General features: G+C 42.9%; 1 protein-coding gene across 2 annotated transcripts; it reads left to right on the top strand.

The window, feature by feature from the left end:
- Positions 1-672: 672 nt before the first annotated feature.
- si:dkey-54n8.4 (coiled-coil domain-containing protein 92) lies at positions 673-14822 on the top strand. Of its 2 annotated transcripts, XM_031731867.2 has the most exons (4): positions 673-2067; positions 2338-2478; positions 6532-6579; positions 9296-14822. In XM_031731867.2, exons 2-4 carry the CDS (start codon positions 2346-2348, stop codon positions 10051-10053), a joined length of 939 nt encoding a protein of 312 aa, XP_031587727.1. In that variant the 5' UTR covers positions 673-2067; positions 2338-2345; the 3' UTR covers positions 10054-14822. The 2 variants fall into 2 exon arrangements, with proteins under 2 accessions (XP_031587727.1, XP_039478795.1); XM_039622861.1 differs by lacking the exons at positions 673-2067; positions 2338-2478 and adding an exon at positions 5588-5809.
- The last annotated feature ends 2689 nt before the right edge of the window (positions 14823-17511 follow it).

Raw genomic sequence — 17511 nt, 5'->3', positions numbered from 1 at the left:
GTTTGATCTCAGGTGGGCCGACCAATCAAAGGCATTGTTCATTTTAAAGAAACAAAAGGTCCGGGGAGATGACACGAATGCTTTTTGGGGTTAAGTCAGGAAGGATGTGCTATCAAATGAAACGTGGCACTCCTCACTGTGGTGACCTCTTCTTTTATTTTGAAAAACCAGACCAGAACTATTTTAACAGGGTTTTTTTGTCCATACTCCATCTTCTGCTATTATAAGTGCATTAAAATGTACAGATCGCAGTGAATCTACGAAAAGATAGATAGGTTAACAAGTTTTAGGAAGAAATGCAAACAGCGTTTACTTCTTTATAGCCCAAATTAACTTTACACAGACCTACATTCATGTTGTATGTTCTTCACTTAGTCCTACAGGGGACTGGAGACCTGACCAGGTGTGCAGCTGGGATAGGCTCCAGCTGTGCAACCACTACCCTGAACTCGAGAAGAGTAAAAATGTTGGATGAGTTCGAATTTTAGCGACCTTGGCCTCAAGGTCAAATTTAGAAAAATCAACTTTTCTGATAATCAGCTACGATTTTCAAATTTAGGCTATAGGTGCATCTACCAGGAGGCTGAGGGGGAGTGACAGTCAGTGTTTTTGTTTTTTATTCTCCCCCCTGAAGGAGGGAGTATGTAATCGGATCAGTTTGTTTGTCTGTCTCTTTGTTAGCACTCTGGCATCCACAGTTTTTAAATGTTCTAATTTTGAGTGATGGTAGATACCGGCAACAGCTCGAGCTGATTTAATTTTGGTGAAAATCTGTTCAAGGTCACGTCTTCAAACTTCAGAATATACTAGCGCTTGGGGGACATGAGTAGCTAGGCTGGCTAAGCATTTGACCTTGGCCTTCACTGTTAGAGCCCAAGGTCAAAGTTCATATTGGGAAAAAAAGTTAAGAAGCCATATTGAGTAATAAGTCAAGTTTTTCACAGCTTACAGAAATCTAGTCGTTTATTTGTGCCACTCTGCCTAGACCTCTTGCCCCTCCTTTGCCCCATGTAAAATTTTCTAGATCTGCCGCTGGTTATAGGTTCAGTGCTCTCCAAAACTTTAGAGCAATATAATAATCACTGGGGGGCATAAGCACTTTCTTTGTTTGAAAGTAAAAATGAAAATTTACTTTCTCAATACAAAATTATATGACTTCATAATGACACAAAAGATTTATATACTACACTAGATTTCCATATTAACAATGCTGGCATGAGCATAAAACATCAAAGTCTTAGCATAGCCCTCATTCTCAAGTGCTCCTGTTATTATTATTACTATTAACTTGCATTCCTTGTCCTGTAAACAACTCCCAAAAGGTCCAAATGAGGTCCCCAGACCTCATGTTAAGAACCACTGCAGCAGCCCTCTTGTCTCGCTGTCCACGGTGCTGGAATCACGCCCATCCTTTCATTAAAGTGCACAAAGCAAACACGTTTCGTGCACGCGAGGCTTTAAAGTTTCGCGTCTTTACACGCACGAGCTGCGCATCGATCCTCCACAGACTCGACTCGGAGCGGTGATGTGCCGCTCAGCCAATCAGCTGGCGGACTGACCCCGTCGTACGATGTTCTCGCGTGTTCTGGTCACGATGGCTTGTTTTCATCACCGTCTTCAACTCGCTGCTCATCCAGCAGCTTGATGACGCCTCAGTCGGTGGGAGCGGAGGAAAGGTGCGCACGTTAAGAAAAAAAAATGGACTGCGCACTTCGCTCGTCGGTTTTCAAAGCAGCTTCATGTTCCTGCTGCTGATGATCGACCCTGCAGATGTTGCAGCAGGGATTGTTTTTGGTGTCGGCGGATCGCGGTGCCATGCGTCGTTTTGCATTTTTACGCACCCATCCAGCCTTCTCCTCCTCCTCCTGCTCTTCATCCTCTGATCAAACAGCGTCACATGCTGCTGAAAAGCACTTAAACGCTCCAGATAAAATGTCTTTGGGTGAATGCGGCAGCCCGCAGGATTTGGACCGACGCCGGAGGCCAGCATGCCCGGATCGGAGGACGTATTTATAACGCTAGCAAATCACATTTCTTCACATTTTGATACTTAACGTCAATTTAAAGGTAAGCAGGGACACTCATATTATCTAATGAAATATAAGTCGAGGTTATCGATCAGACTTGATTTTTTTTTTTTTTTTTTTTTTTTTTTTTTTTTTTTTGTTATTAATGCCTTATTTATAGCTCCAGCATGACCTCAATTCCGAGCGTGCACTTCCCGCTGAAGACAAAGTTACGTGGAGCCGCTGGAGCTCCGAGGCTGTAATCTGAATTTCTAAGTTAGTGTCTGGCTGGAGTAAACGCAGATTCTCTCCCCTTCTCTCGTCTCTTTAGACTCAGCCATGGGCGATGAGAGGAGTTTGTCTCAGCAGATAGAGAGTGTGGAGAGGAGCATGGTGTTCCTCAGGAAGGAGCACCTCTCCATGCTCCATGGTCTTCACCTGGAGATCCTCTCCCTGCAGAAACGATGCACAGGTGAGGGGTTCTCAGCTGCTGTTGCTGCTGCTGCTGTTTTTGAAAGAAAAGCCCTAAAAAAAACTCTACCTGACCCCTACTTCTACTGACGCTAAAATATATTTAACCACATGACCTTTAGAGAATCAGCAGGAGTACTTCCTGGCTTCTTTAAACCAGTTTTTCCTCTTGGGTTTCTGCTATATGTTTATTTTAAATGACTTCTGTTACTTTATAGAAGATAAGATGTGAGGATACACAATGTCAAAGTTTCCAAGGTGCGTTTAAAAAAAGAAAAAAGAAAACCCCTCCCCAAAAAAGTACAGAGTGGACACTGGAAGGTACATTTTTAATGTAATTTTCATTTTTAATCATTTGCGGTCTTATGAGTTCACATTTAATTGAAGAATCCTTTTGGCTAATCCTCTTTAGGCATTGCTGGTGTTTTCTTTTTAGCTGCTGCAGCTCTTTATTAATCAGCAAAGACCAATCTAATTGACCTTTTACCCTCAGAGAAAGGATTTACTGAGATTTTGGATAACAGCCTTTAAATGGGGTTTTAACCTCACAATAAACCATCAGAAACTCTGATATTCTGATTCTGTCATTTCACTGATTTCACTGAATTATAACATTTAATTTTTTTAAGGAGACACATCCACTGAGCTAAAACCTGTGTGTGTGTGTGTGTGTGTGTGTGTGTGTGTGTGTGTGTGTCCTCATTGTTCTTCTAATGTGTGTCTGCAGCACCAGTCAGTGCCAGACAATGCTTACATGATGATGTCATGCTACAGTTCCTGTAGATTGCATCATTTCCTGTTTGGTGCCTAATGGATGGTGCCTTCTTCCATTCAATCAAGCATGCAGATGCACATGAAAACACACACACACACACACACACACACACACACACACAGTCTGGTATTAGCCGTCTTCTGAAGATGTTTTTGTTTATTTCTGGCTAACCACCAACCTTGTTATAATAATTCTAGCTTAAAAACCTAAAATAGATCATCACTGGCTGGGATGTGAATCCTGTTATGTGAACAGATTTTTGTCCCCAGTATGCAACCAGCAGCACACACATTAGTTAATTGACAGACACAGAAATACACGTGCTTTGTAATTAATCCATAGATCCTATAGCTTTAGTAATCCATATGAAGAGGATTGCAGGGGGTGGAGGAGGATGGGGGAAGGGCTGGGTCCATTATTTTGTGTTTCTCCCGCACACATGTCACATCTGCTCAGTGCAGCTGTGTGTGGCAGTGACACCACCAACAGAGAGAGAGCTGGCCAGCTCTTTGCCATCTCCTCCTCCTCCTTTCCTTTTGTTTCTGTGGGCTCTCCCACTGTAATGTGGGGCTCTTACAGATTGTTTATAGCAGTTTTTTTTTGGTCCACGTGGAGCTTCAGTCATATTTCTGTCAGCTGCAAGGAAACGAGGCCAAAGCTGCATAAAGACAGTACAGTGCATTTCCACCCCCAGAAGTACGTGTGCACAAATAAATCATCTTTCCTCAGCAGTTGGTGGCATCGGCCTGCTCTCCTCACTCCAGTTTGGTGTTGCCTTTAATTTCCACATTCCTCAGAGGTTTCTGTGGGATTGCACTCACTAAAAACAATGCTCAGCAGCTCCTGTTGCTGCTGAGCATCTTTAAAGCTTCTTATGATGCCGTCGGGCCAGAGTGGAAAATCTGTTAAAAGGTTTTCCATGCACATGTCTTTTTAAGGCAAAGATCAAACAGTCGTATGTATCTGAACAAGCAAGGAAAAGGAAAGGAGGAGAGCCGTTTGTGTGCGGAGCGGTCGCTTTTTTTGTCCGTGGTCTTTGAATATTTGCTTGTCACGGATTAGTTAGTTTTCTTTGCTGAACATTTTTATTCCTAACTTGAGGCACTGAAGAGCAGATAGGCTAATGCAGTTTGCAGGACTCAGAGGTGTACCCTGCCAGCTCACTAATAAAGCGTGGAAGGTTACTGCAAGGTTGGGCTGACGGTGTTGTTGTGCACATTAGTTCTGCCTTTTTTTTTCCACTGTTCTCAACTCAGCGTTCCTAATCAGCACATAAAGGCGCTGCTTTCTTCATAAGCTACAAGCTGCATCACTGTTTGTAAATGAGGTCTTCCTGTCTGGTCTAATGCACTTTTTGTGCATCCCGGAAACGAGTTGCATTTGTCCTTCCACATATCTTTGCAACGTTCAAGGTTGAATCGACTAAACAAAAGCCTTGAACGCTCAGTCAGGCTGCAGGAGATAAGACTGACCTACAAAGTGTTGCACACGCTGGATGTTGCAATGTGCTGAGTGCCTCATTTTCATTGTCAGGAATAATTCTTAGAGTTACGCTTATTCTGCGCTCCCCACTGCTAAATGAATTTCACGGAGTTTCAAGGCTCATGGAAGCTGTGAATGAGGGTGATAACTAGAAAATAAGATGCTCTCGAAGTCACTCACATTTGGGTGCAATCACTGAGTGTGCCTTTCTGGAGCTCCCCTTTCCTTTTTCACACCTACCTTCCTTCCTTCCTTCCTTAACTCCCCCCACCCCCACACCCCCCCATCTGTCTTTCTCTCTTCATGCCAGCTGCATGGGTGGGTGTGTTACAGTATGCTGACTGCAGAGGGAAGGAGAAAGGGTGTGACAGAGAGAGCAAGAGGAGAAGAAAGGCTAGGGATAACCAAGCCACATGCACATGATGGTACAGACTGTTCTGTATACACTGCAAATACTTCCATCAGAAAAAAGCTTCAAGTTCACTGCTCATAATTTCGGACTTAAATAAACTCGAATATCTCAAGAGAATAAGAGTTTTTGTGGTCACGGGGGAATTAAATGAAGCACCGCTCTCTGTGTTGTGGTGTGTGCAGAAAAAGGCTGAATGTGGAGATTTTCCTGCTGCAGTCAGGCTGCTGTGGATGACCGTCGAGATGACTGACAGGACAGACACAACCAGCAGTCTGCCCCTCTGCACACACAAGCACCCGCTTATATGCAGAAATATAGTCCAAAAATCACTCAACGACTGAATACTTCAGTCTGACACGTTATCTTATCATATCAGAAATGCTTTATTTTATCCATCTAAAAATATCCTGCATATCACACTGTGAGCATCTTTTAACATCACTGCCACTATTCGCCACTGTTGCTCCTGCCTGATATACAAAAAAAAAGAGGCATTAATGGCTTGATTATTTGATCAGATGTGTTTTATTGTCCAGAAAAGCTGCTGAGTTTCTGGTGCCTCTAATCTGCTTGCTTTTCTTTTATGGCTCAAGTGAAATGGACTCCGCTCCTAATGTGAGACATAAAAGCCAGACGAAGCATAAGGGAGACACAGATACAAGAGTAAGATGCACATCTTCACCCCCTATACAAGGGGGAAAAAAGAACTAATAAAATAACGTAAGGGAAGTTTATATGATATGATTTTAAGCTGTGGCTTTAGGTTGAAATGATTCTCTTGAACAAAGGACGACGGGATGTTTATCTTCATCGGATGTTTTATTAAATGCGGCACAGCTCAAAGGGATTGAATTTTTATTTAAGTGTATTCTGACTTCACTGAGAGTGGCTCCACAGTGTAGTGGTTTACACGTTTGTTTAAGAAGCAAAAGATCCCCGGAGGAGGCACGAAACACTTTTGGGGCTGGATTTGCCAAATCAAGCTCGTAGAGACTTAGGAGGTAAAAAATGGAAAAAATATACATCAGAAAAGCAGTCAAAAAGCAGCTTTTTCCACCCTACTGATTTCACTCCTGTATCCCAAAAATAAGGATAATAAAATAAAATGCTAATATGACAAATGTGTCCTTACAGATCCAGACTGTGGCAGTCTGTAGCACTCAGTCTTTGATGTAAAGTTTCAGATTTTGTTTCATAAATTATGCATGAGCTCGCCGAGGATGTACTGCATCGAGCATCTGTTATGTTAACCAGCAGCAGCAGCAGCAGCAAACACAAACTGTCAGCATACAGCTTTAATAAGACTCTGATCGCCTGCCTTTAATCTCTGATTATTTGATTTCTCTCTCTTCCTGCTGTCTTTGTGTGTCTCTTGCATTTTTCAGAGTTGACAAGCGAGTTGAAGATGAAGCCTCCGGGCAGGAGTCAAATAGGTATGTTTGAGTTCACATCCGCTCCCTTCGCAGCCTCTTCCTCGTCCTCGTCTCTCTGCCGTGCCTGACGGTGTTCGCGCCTCTTGGATTTTTTGTCATGTTTTTTTGGCTTTGAGGACACAAAGACAGCCACATGTTTACATCTCCCCGAGCTAGTTTTCCCTCACCCTCACCATACTCAGCCTCAACCCCCAGATGACCCCTGTCTCTCTCCATGCTCCCACCCTTGCATCCTCCAGGGGACAGATCTTTGTCAGTCACCGCTACCTCTCTCTTCAGGAGGGAGGAGTCTTTGGTGAAACCACATGTGTAAAAAGATGCTACAGCTTCACATGTAAGATGAAAACACAGTCTCAGCGGCTAAAGCATACCTCCACATGCTCGGCTCACGGCTGATGGTCGTTGGAGGTGGGTCAGTGCAGAGAGAGGCACCATTTTGTCACAGCGAATTAGAGACAGACTCCAGAAAGAGCAGTCAAAAGGCTGTATAAATGTGTGTGTGCTTGTAAACAGTGCGGGGGGCGGGGGTGGAGGAGTTGTGCCTGGCTGCATTACTCAGCCATTAGATCCCATCTACTTTATCCAGGGCAGGTTATCCCCCCACTCACGATACATCATGCAGCACAGCCCTGTGTTCTCCTCCTCACCCTGGCAAATTGATCCATCCTCTTTTTCGTCTTCTGCTCTCCTTTTTTTCCTCGAGGTCCCGGTGGGGGTGTCCACTTACAGATTTTGCTGAGAGCGAGAGAGAAGGAGATGTAGGAAACGAGAGAGGAAAAGAAAGGAGAGAAGTAACAAGGGAGAGAGAGGAGGGCAATTAAGGCGAAAGGAAAGGCGGCAGAGTGCAGTCGGCTGCAGACATGGAGGCGTATGGAAGGACGTAAAGTTCACATTAGGTAGTTCTATAGCAGGCGTATGAGTTTAGGTGGGGTGTGGTGATGGGCGAAAGAGAAGCAGATCGGCCTTCAGAGGATCGATCCTGTAAGAAAAATTGAGAAAATAAAGAAAAAAATGAGTAACAGAGATGAAACACAATAAAAGGCCTGCCATAGACAGACCCCCAAATTCAAAGCTTTTGTCAGTATATGAAGCAGCTTATTAAGATTTTCCAGGTCGGTTTCCCTCTGGGCAGGAGGGTCAATGCCGGCCTCTGTGGTTATAATCCCCTGCTCCTCCTGCTCCTCCAGCAGCTTCTTCAGCTCAGTAAGCCCTGAGGTAACTGCACTGACTCAGGGCTTTTCATCCATACCTGCCTCTCATCCCCGTGGGGAATTTTACTGAAATAAAAAGAGACGAAAGCTCGTCTACAGATGCAAAAAAGAGAAAAGGCAATAAGCAGTGTGCTGTGTTAAACCTGACCTTGGCAGAGAAGGCGTCGAGTAGTAGCCTGAATGAAAGTCTGTGTCTGTGCAGTCTGTTTAAATGTGGGAATGTGTTGTGAGGACAAGCTTTGCATACTGTACAGAATATAAATGCTTATGGAGCAGCATTAACTCTGCTTTGGTGATAAGAAGTAAAACACATGAATCAAGCTGTAGTTTCTGTTTTTCTCTGATCCACAAATTCTGCATGTGAACATCAGTCGGCCTGCTGTTGGCAGGACATATTAAAGATATCAAATATCACAGTCACACACATATTTTCCCCTAATATGGTAAATGGTAAATGGCCTGTATTTATATAGCGCTTTTCTAGTCCCTAAGGACCCCAAAGCGCTTTACATATCCAGTCATTCACCCATTCACACACACATTCACACACTGGTGATGGCAAGCTACGTTGTAGCCACAGCCACCCTGGGGCGCACTGACAGAGGCGAGGCTGCCGGATACTGGCGCCACCGGGCCCTCTGACCATAATATGGACCAAACGGCCTCACAAAAAATGACTCGGTTCATTATCAAACATCAGAATGGAAACAAGGACAATATTAGTTTGATCCACTGACAAAAAATAGTGATTGATTGAGAATTTTGATTATTTATTAGTCAGAAAATATTTCTCTTTTCATTTTTTAGCTCAGGAGAAAATGTTTTTATTTCTCCTGAAAAAAATCATTCTGATTATTTTATCACATAAAGAAAAATGGTGGCATCCCCACCCCAGGATGGAAATGAGAGCAGGAGATTGACAGATGGATCGGTGCAGCGTCTGCAGTAATGTGGATGCTGTACCAGTCTCAGCTCAGCTCTGTCTTCATGGTGAAGACGCAGCTGAGCTTCACAGCAAATCTGTCGACTTACTGGTCGATCTACGCTATTATGGCCATCAGCTGTGGGTAGTGACCAAAATAATTAGATTGCTGATGCAAGCAGCAGAAAATGAGATTCCTCTCACTGGTGTCTGGGCTCCTTAGAGACTGACTGAGGAGCTCGGTCATTTAGGAGTAGCTCAGGGTTAATGCTGCTCCTCCAAATTTAAAGGAGCTGTTTTGGCACCTCCTAAGTGAAGTATTTTGGGCATGGTAAACTGGGAGGAGGCTCTGTGGTAGGAAAAAAATGGATAGATTATGTTATGAGGGAGCACCTCAACAGTTGAGGAGATGGGTGGGACATGGGAGGTCTGGGTGTCTCTACAGCAGAAGATGGATTGATGGATGAATGGATGGTAAAACAGAGGAGAGCATGTTGCATATCACAGAGGTTTCCTTAAATGTGAAACAAACTTTATTCTAAAACTCTTCATGTTCATAATTTGCATTTCTGGTCTGCATCAGAATTGCAGGAGGAAGAGGAGCTCTTGGAAGCTTGCAGTCTGGAGGTGGAAAACCGCCTGGCAGAAAAGGAGTGCGCCTTGGGGGAGATTAGGAAGGAGCTCACTCAGAAAGGGGCTTTGGTGGGAGTTCTCAGAGCCAATCTCAAGCAAAAAGAGCGCCATTTTCTGGAGGAGCTGAAAAGCCGCAGCCACTGTTCGACCGTCCTTAACACGGAGCTGCAGAAACAAACCGAGGCCGCGGCATACCTCTCCTTCCAGCTGCACGCTGCCAGGCAGAAACTGCACCAGCAGCGGATGCAGCAGAGGCAGGGACTGCTTTCCAGGGCCAACAACCAGGGGCTCCAGTACGGTGCTGAGCATAACTCCACAGTTTCTCCACAGATGCTTTCAGGAGCTTCCCCGTCTTCTCCTGTGGTTAAACCAAAACGTAAGAGCGCTAGGGCTTCCTCGAGAGTTGAGCGTTCCCGAGAGTGTGTGCCGATAGAGAAAGTGATGGGCCCTGCAGAGCCCACAGCCATGCCGGACCCTGCTCTCTTCCTCCACCCTCGAAGGCACAGGGCCCGCTCCAGGCACAATGTGGCACAAAGACAGCCTCCACTGGGCATGGAGAAGGAAGAAGAGGAGGACGAGGAAGGGGCAGGAGGTGGGGAAGGGCCAGTGGAGCCCCAAGATGAAGCTGCTAGACTGGTGTCTTCAGCAGCAGCAGCAGCAGCAGCAGCACCTCTGCGGAGCAACGCTGCGGAGACGCAAGCAGATTAGCAACTACTGTGACGTGTGCATTTCGACCACTGTATCATCTGTCAGACTGTTACTGGTGGTAATTGTTGTTCTGCACCTTGACTGAATCAATACTGAGACTGGTTTTAGCCATTTTATTATATCACACTCACCATATGCTCTTTTTTAAATATGAACTTTGAAGTAACCTTAAATAACTCGCAAAAGTCAGTAAGTGTCACTTTAGGTCAGTCTTTTAAACTGGAAGGAATTGTTTACACTGCTGTCAGATACTCTGTGGGGCCTTATTTTATGGTAGCCCCCCCTTCTTGGTTTGAGTTTGACCGTGGTAGGAGTCATTTAGAGTGGACTAGAAGCTGTTGTGGTAGTTGTGTTACCCAGGCAGCTGTGACCTTTAAAGACCCTTCATAAATCACCCTAGGTGGCCGGGTGTTTGCGTGCAGCACAGCTGAACATATCTGAGGTTGTGGGCACACGAAATAATGATTGATCCCCAGGAAATTCCTCACTTTAAATAGAAACAGTTTTTTTCTTTTTGACTTCTTTAAAAAAAAAAAAAAAATCCATAACCAAGCATCAAAATCTGGTTTCCATCTGATTTAATCTTCATCTTAATCCTCGGTATAATCTGAAAAACAGAAGTAATCAGTCAAGGCAATTATTTTTATTGCCTTGACTGATTATTTTTGCAAGGTACAAATCATCAGTGGTTTAGACCTTTTTCACAGCAGACAATTAAGATGACATTAAGAGAGGTTCTAGTGGCTTTAGATATCTCGGTCAGGGATCAAGGCCGTGTCTAAAATGAATATCTTGCTCACTCAACAGGCACTAAGGGCCAGATTTACTAAAACGTTGCCCCGGCACAGTAAAAAGTACTATCAGTATTCAGAAGGAGATCACAGTGACAAGATTGCGTGTGATATGTTAATATTAAATACGTAATTTTGGGAGTTCCCTTCTCAAGGTGCAAAATATAGGAAGGAGAATGTTTTAATCAAGCACGCACACTAATTTAATAATGCGATTTACTTTTAATTGTGCCGATATTTAACACAGAATAAAAGCAGATCTTATTTTTTGAGCTTGATACTGAAATTGACCGTTTAAAAGGCAGCGCAACTTTTGTAAAACACGCCATTTTGCCCCTTTTAGTAAATCTGGCCCTAAACTCTTCTCTGTAACCAGCAGAATACCAGAGTGCCAAACAGTAAATGCGCAAGTTGGAAACTGAGGTAGTTAAAATATATATATATATAATCTGTGAGAAAGACTCCCTAACACGGCGGCCTGGTTACGTTTGGGCAACAAAACTACAAGGCTGGTTTGAGTCAGAGTACACCTGTTTAACAATGTCACCCACATCACAGAAAGCCTGAAGGCAAACTGTTGCCATGTGCAAAGCAGCCAATCGGTGTTTCAACTGACAACAGAGTTTTCCTACAGCCCACCTTCACTGTTTTGGTTAGTGACCAGATCGTGACACACTTTAGAGCAGCAATCCCCAACCCCCGGGCCACAGACCAGTACCGGTCCATGAGTCGTTTGGTATAGGGCCGCAAGGGTTGAGGATCAGGTGTGAAATTCATATTTTTTTTATTTATTTTTTTTATCGTTAACTCTGTTTCCCTGTGTCTTTTCCCGTGTGTTATGAATAAGTCTTCTTTTTTTTGTACCGGTACTGGTTTTGTTTTGTTTTGTTGTATTTGTCCGCGACACCTTAAAGACAGGTCTGTGAAAATATTGTCGGACATAAATCCGTGGCGCAAAAAAGGTTGGGGACCGCTGTTTTAGAGTGGACCTCTAAAACAGTTCTTAACAAATTTATTAGATCACCTGTTGTTAAAAACAAGAAAATAACAATATTTTCAAAATTAACTTGTTTAAACTAAAAAAAAATTTTGAATTCACTGAACTGAATTCCTTTTTTTATGCCCAAATTTAATCCGGCTAACTGGACGTCTCCGAGAAGGATAACGTTTAAAAAAATTTCTGTTCAGGAATGCAAGTAAATTCATATAATTTGGCATCTAAACCAAAAAATAATAATGTGCTTTGCCATTGTTTTTATGCTTTTTTTTTTTTCCACAGCAGCTAATTTGAAAGTAATAATTGACAACAATAATTATATTTTAGCATTAAAAATGTGCATACAGAGGATTAAGCATTACAGAAACATTAAAAAACAAAAAATTAATTATCGATACTGTTCGTTTAGGGCAGCTGAGGCATAAAACTTACACTGGGTGGTGGTCTAATACATTTCTTAAGTACTGTATGTAAGGCAAAAGCTCAGACTACTGCCTCTGCATGATGAAGGGAGGAGATATCCTTATGTGATCCTCTCAGGCTCCACCCACCTATCGTCCAAACCTTCTGCTTATGAGAGGCAACCAATCAGAAGAAGGCTGGTTTAAAGGGTATGGAGCTACAACAGCATGTTTCAGTTAGTGGATGAGGGCAAGTATAAGATGAAGACGGATTATTTTGAACTGTGAATCATGGAAATCTAAAGTCCCGAAAGGTACTAAAGGTCATTAGCCTTTGTTTGTCTACATCAATCTCAGCCCACAGGTAAAAAAAAACATTAGCAAACAACAGAAGACAAAATATTATCACTTACATTACTAAGAAAGCATCACAACTTCTCATTCATTTTTAAATAGCGGTAGTGATACAATGTGAAAATAAATAACTTAATTCCTTTAGGGTACACAGTATATTTTATCAGTGCCTGTCTCTAATGGAGGAGAGGTCGGCCACGTGAAACTTCGGTCTGTATGTTTTAAGAAGCGATGGATTGGAGTGGTGTGCTGCCTTTCCTTTGCAGGGACTGCTTTGTGTGTAAACAGGCCACATGCTGGTGATAATCAGTTCTGACTCACTGGACTGTGCACTTTACTCAGGTGTGGGTTGTGTACAGAAAACACACACGGACGACGCCTTCTTCGGCATTTGTGTTTGAGGGTCTTGTGTTGTTTGTTTCACTTTTTTTTTTACCTCAGGAAAACAAAATTAGGTTTCCGATGTGTCTGATGATGTGTCTTACACTGAAGAGCCGGCTGACTGTTTTGATGGAATTTCCTTTCACATTTTTTTTTTTAAACACATTTAACAAATTCCCAAACTAGCCTTGTGAGTTCACACGGATGCAGTGGCTGTTATCCTCTATTATCAAAACACATGCATATGGTGGCCCCTAGTGAAACAATGAGCAAACAGCATGAAGCAAGCAGGTGAAATCAACCTTTTATGCTACGGCTTGCATTAACAGCGCCCTTTTATGACTTTACCATCATATACACTACTGCAACTACTGCCTTATAATATATAAGAGGAGTCGTGATGTAATAAACGTGGACACGGACTCAAAGGAAACTACTTTACTTAACGGATGGTTTCCTTTTATACAACTCTGGTTGGGGTTTGCATATAAGTCAGATCACAGTTTTTCTTCAACGCTTTCCTTGAGCCATGACCTAACTGAGTAACCGCAGCTTGATGTGAGTCTTCCTGTAAGACTGAATTTGATTGTGAGGATTTTCTTTCACTCCTAAGCCACCGGTTAGCGGCTTAGCATCATGTTTGTAGGACTATTATTAAAAAAGCAATATATATTGTATATTTATATATTATGAGTAGGTGAGGTCAGCTGATGTAAGGCGTGAAAATAGTTTCTATCTTTGTAATTTTTCAGCTCAGTGTTTTCGCTTTATATTTTTCTGAACTGTCCGATGGATTGTTCCATTTTAAAGTTTTGTCACTGACTCTTTATGAGATGAGTTGCTACGCTAAATGTTAAGGGATTTGATGATATGCTGCACGTGACACAGCAGTGAGTAAATGGGCATATTCTTATGCCACCTGAGACTGCCTGGCTGCAACCTGAGTGAAGTACACCAATTTTTTTTGTTTTGTTTTGTTTTTTAGCAAAGAAATGCAAACATGACGAGGGTTTCCATTCACCTCTTAGCTGGTAAGCCATTAGCATGACCGTGTGCACTATTCTTCCTCAAGTTTTATGAGACAGTCGGTGATAAAAGTGCAAAGCTGTCTTGTCCAAAACAGTTTCTCCGACAGGGAAAACTGAGCTTTAGACTGTTAGACTCCATGAGTTAATCACTGCACCTCCTATCCAGGTAGATTCAACTCTCCATCCACCTGTAATCATCAGTTTAATAGATTTCACAGCAGATGATCCATGCTTTTTATGTAACATCAAAATACTGGCTGCTGTACGCGTCTTTGCTACAGTTTTTACAACTCAGAGACTGACGACTTGTCTGCCTTGAGGGAAAACGCTAATGAGCCAAAGAGGCCCACCACTGAAATTAGCACAAAGACAAACGGTGCGACGCCTAACGAAGATGTCTTTCAGCGAAATCTTCACTGCCTCAGAGCATAGCATACTATATCTCACATCATGCAAACAAACGGTAATGATCCGCACACACCCGCAGAGAACGTCTTCCATCTTTCAAAACGCTCATGTGACTCTAATCCTCATATTGGTCGCATGACAGCAGCAGCAGCATCTCTGTCAGTTTTACTCTTCCAGGTCTTTGTGGTGACTCCTGGTTGATTTTCCATCTTACAGAAGAATTTTCAGGGCACCGTGAAGCATCTCGTTTGACGTGTTATGTGGTTTCTAGCAATAATACCCAACATGCAAAACAGAGAGATGTTGCTCTGGGTTGTTATCTGCTATTGACTGATTACCGCATATACTGTGTTTGCTTCCTACAGTGATTTACTGTACCCGTAACCCAAATAAACTGAAAGGTTGTCGAGTCTGCTTCTTGCTTTGTTAATAAAGTGATTAAATTATTTTGTAATTATGTCTTATTATAGTTTCCTTTGATGTGGCTCATCTGGAATGAGCATTACCCTCAAAGAATGGGTCCGTTACATGGTAAAATATTACTATTAAAATATGTGAGTGAGTAATATTAAAATATATGATTAGTTTCTGTCTGAAAACAAGATGGTAAAACCATCAACCATTCTCTGCCGCTTATCCTTTTCAGGGTCGCGGGGGGCTATCCAAGCTGGCTAGCCTGTATGCTCAGAAAGTATGCAGGCTAGCCCAACTTTGCATGTGTCAGGTTATGTGTAACATAGTGTCTGTGTCTGCCTGGATTAGCAAGCAGACTTCCTAGCAGAAAGCAGATGCTTTGTGCACTTTATGTATGAACAGACGGTGGCTGTGGCTCAGGAGGAAGATTTGCTTGTCTACTAACCCAAGGGCCGATCCCTTAGCTCCCCTAGTTCACATTTCAAAGTATCCTTGGACTTATACTGAACCCTGAGTTGACCCTGACACATCATCGGACTGTGACTGTGTGAGATTGTTATTTTCAAAGTGTGCAACAATAAAAAAGATTTGCTTACATGAATGTGTGTGTGAATGCAGAATGAGATTTGCTGTAAGAAACAGCTCTGAGTGCTCAAACTGACTGGAAAAACATTTACTAATACCAGTCCATTTACCTCCTAGGTGAGGTGTTTGGGGCATGTCCTACTGGGAGGTTGTCTCAGGGCGGACCAAGAACACGCTGGAGAGATTATATCTCTCGACTGGGTTGGGAACAACTCAATGTCCCCATGGATGAGCTGGAAAAGGTGGCTGGGGTGAGAGGGTTCTCTGCTTAGACTGCTGTGTTTGCGACTCAAACCCAGAGAGTAATAGAGAATTTCTTGATGCATTCTCAATCATCCAGGAAAGTAAATCTCCAAAAGTTGAATCTGTTCATCTGGACATAGCGTTTTGTGGGAGAAACGTTTCGTCACTCATCCAAGTGACTTCTTCAGTCTCAGCTGACTGCAGGTTTCCCCAAACCTTATAAACAGTACATTTGCATAATGACTGAAACCAGCCCACTGAAGGAACAATGGGCTGTGAGGTCAGTTCCTTAATCATAATTATGCAAATTCCCATGACCATTGATCAACAATCACTGACCAAAACCCACTGATCAAAGAACACTGATCAATGGCCATGAGTACCATTCACAGAGAGTTGGGGAATGGCTGCAATCACAGCATTGTAAGATGGCGAAAGATGTACCCTTAGGCCTGGACAGGGAGGAACGCTGGTTTGAGCGCGGAGTCAAGGAGGCCATTTACGTGAAAAGGGAAAGACCATCTCTGAATCGAGGAGGGGGCTTAAGGGTACATCTTTCGCCATCTTACAATGCTGTGATTGCAGCCATTCCCCAACTCTCTGTGAATGGTACTCATGGCCATTGATCAGTGTTCTTTGATCAGTGGGTTTTGGTCAGTGATTGTTGATCAATGGTCATGGGAATTTGCATAATTATGATTAAGGAACTGACCTCACAGCCCATTGTTCCTTCAGTGGGCTGGTTTCAGTCATTATGCATATGTACTGTTTATAAGGTTTGGGGAAACCTGCAGTCAGCTGAGACTGAAGAAGTCACTTGGATGAGTGACGAAACGTTTCTCCCACAAAACGCTATGTCCAGATGAACAGATTCAACTTTTGGAGAGTAATAGAGAATGGATGGATAGATAGATAAATGGATGGATGAATCTCAGTGAGCTGCTGGAAGTGAGGAGTGACACAAGCTCATGCCATCTGTGTCAAACTGTTAAGGTTCAGCGAAATCAAACTGAATTCACTTCTGTTTTATTGGTGAAGCACCAACAACAGGTGCCTCAGGGCACCTTACTTTCATCAGCATTGACCTTTCAGCAGAAGAGATAAAATCCAATGTGTCCCTTATAATCAAGCACCTGAGGACAGATGGGAGATAAAAACTCCCTTTTAACCGAAACAAACCTGGTGGAGAGCGACCATGTGCCTCGACCAGTTGAGTGAGGGTAAAGTGAATAATGAAAAGAAGAGCATGGAAACAAAACAAGTATAACATTAAACACTGGGCTGGTTGGAGGGGTTAGAAAGGTGTGGTAGGGGAGGCAGATTTACCTCCAGAGAGGTATCTGTCTGGAGAGATTAGAGGAGGGGAGAAAGGTGCTCACTCCATCATGGGAGATCCTCCAGTAGCATGAGGCTATGGTTGCCTAATCCAGTTCAAACTACAAGAGTAATTAAAAGGTTTGAAGTCTAATCTTAAAAGCAGAGAACGCGTCCGTCTATTCAAACCAAACTGAGCTTGTAACTACGGTTTAATAACTGAGGACAACCCTTTGCACTTTTGCAAAACACAAATATGCCTAGAGTCTTAGAGTGAAGTGCAAAAGATTTGAAGGAGCTTGGTCACTTGAACACAAGATCCAAACAAGTCAACTGTGTTGTGTGGGACACACAAAACAATGGTAAGAGGTGGTCTGAACTTCTGATAGATCTAACTTAAAAAGAAGTTTGGCATTGATCATTTGTTTTTATATAAATGCAATTTTCCAAACTGTTTCTGTATGTTATTCCCCTTACATATATCTAGCAAGAACTACAATCAAGCAGTTGTGATAACTGGCAATGACTCTTTCACATTGCAA

The sequence above is a fragment of the Oreochromis aureus genome, linkage group 14 (genome assembly GCF_013358895.1).
Source record: "Oreochromis aureus strain Israel breed Guangdong linkage group 14, ZZ_aureus, whole genome shotgun sequence".
NCBI lineage: Eukaryota > Metazoa > Chordata > Actinopteri > Cichliformes > Cichlidae > Oreochromis > Oreochromis aureus.
This window is presented reverse-complemented; position numbering and strand designations above follow the sequence as displayed.

Bases quoted from the DNA above. Each gene is read 5' to 3' on its own strand.
- si:dkey-54n8.4 (XM_031731867.2), top strand. From the start codon at position 2,346: ATGGGCGATGAGAGGAGTTTGTCTCAGCAGATAGAGAGTGTGGAGAGG. The intron at 2,479-6,531 runs GTGAGGGGTTCT...TGCATTTTTCAG, and splicing joins CCTGCAGAAACGATGCACAG to AGTTGACAAGCGAGTTGAAG. The intron at 6,580-9,295 runs GTATGTTTGAGT...GGTCTGCATCAG, and splicing joins TCCGGGCAGGAGTCAAATAG to AATTGCAGGAGGAAGAGGAG.